Source organism: Prunus persica, chromosome G6 (genome assembly GCF_000346465.2).
Source record: "Prunus persica cultivar Lovell chromosome G6, Prunus_persica_NCBIv2, whole genome shotgun sequence".
NCBI lineage: Eukaryota > Viridiplantae > Streptophyta > Magnoliopsida > Rosales > Rosaceae > Prunus > Prunus persica.
The window spans coordinates 5,667,662-5,669,145 of record NC_034014.1 but is presented as its reverse complement, the minus strand read 5'-3'; the positions used below and the strand labels follow the sequence as shown (position 1 = coordinate 5,669,145).

Below are 1,484 nucleotides of genomic sequence, written 5' to 3'. Positions count from 1 at the left end.
AGGAAGGAAGCTTTCTCCAGCAACGCGGTGACGCCTTACTGACGGCGCTTACCAGACTCCCACTCAAGTTCAAACATATTTACAAAATTACCTAACTCGTTCCAATTACTTTGTCCCCAAGACACCAGAGGGCAACTCCACCACTTTGCTTAGTCCGTACGCGACAAGTCAGCATCTCCTAGTCAAACTTGAGATTTAGCTACCCCAAAAACATCTCTCTTTCCTATAAATACCATGCTCGAACTCATTCTAAGCACTTCCACCAGCAACAACAATCTTAACACTCTCAAACACACACAAATCTTATCCCCTTTTTTCTAAATCTAAATTTCGGTTCGCCACCCGAACTTAAATCCTAAACCTTAAATCCGATTTCGACTCCTGAGTTAGCCATGAAGCGAGGCCGAGAAGATCAAGATGACCAAACTCTAGATTTGGTCAATTGTTTGATGCTACTATCCAAAATAGACCAACCCGATTCCTCCCCCACCAAAGCCGAAGATTTAAAACGGGGCCGAGTGTTTACATGCAAGACTTGTAATCGGGAATTCCCCTCGTTCCAGGCCCTCGGGGGCCACAGAGCGAGCCACAAGAAGCCGAAGCTGATGCCCGGCGGGGCAGTCGACCTCCTACAGCTGGCGCAATCTCCGGGGTCCCCCGCGAAGCCCAAGACGCACGAGTGCCACGTATGCGGGCTCGAGTTTGCGGTTGGACAGGCGCTCGGGGGACACATGAGGAGACATAGAGAAGAAATTCAAGGTAATGCGGTTCAAGCTCGGTCGTCGCCGGCCATGCCGGTTTTGAAGAAGTCGAATAGTAGTAAAAGGGTGTCGAGCTTCAACTTGGACTTGAATTTGGATTTGAGATTGGGTCTGCCTGGTCATCATAGCCAATACGATTTGGCGACGAAGCTGCAGTTGATTTCTTGATTTGGTCGATTGATTTATTACAGATGTGAATTATATTTAATTTATTTATTCCTTCCTATAGATAATAGGCAGATTTTTTTTTTCCTTTTTGATTGGATGTTTATATAGAAACATAGTGGCGGAGGATTATTCGATTGTTTTTTCCCCCGCTGTTTTGTTATTGATTTTATGAGATTTTGTATTATATTTCTCTTAATTGTTACGCGTATTTATTTGTATATTGCAATGTACATAAACAGATCTTCTACCCAATAAAATCAATTTAGTAAATGCTTTAATATTTAATTTATTGCCAATTAAAATGGGAGTTACAAGTTATGTAACATCAGAAAGACTCTTGGTATTTATGTTAACCTCATAAAAACTTTAATTTTCTTGATGAAACCAAATACAATAATTAAGGATCTGGATCTAAATTATGAACACAATTAAAGTTCCTTATAATGCCAACGAGGTCTAGCCCAGTGAAAAAGGGCATTGATTTATAGATCAGAGGTCTCATGTTCGAAACCCACATCTTGATTGTGTGTATGCGCACTGGCGGACCTATTAAGG

At 41.9% G+C, this 1,484-nt stretch overlaps 1 protein-coding gene across 1 annotated transcript; it reads left to right on the top strand.

The window, feature by feature from the left end:
* Positions 236 to 1,199, top strand: LOC18772143 (zinc finger protein ZAT12). The gene has a single exon (XM_007205933.2). It carries the CDS (start codon positions 393 to 395, stop codon positions 927 to 929), a length of 537 nt encoding a protein of 178 aa, XP_007205995.1. The 5' UTR covers positions 236 to 392; the 3' UTR covers positions 930 to 1,199.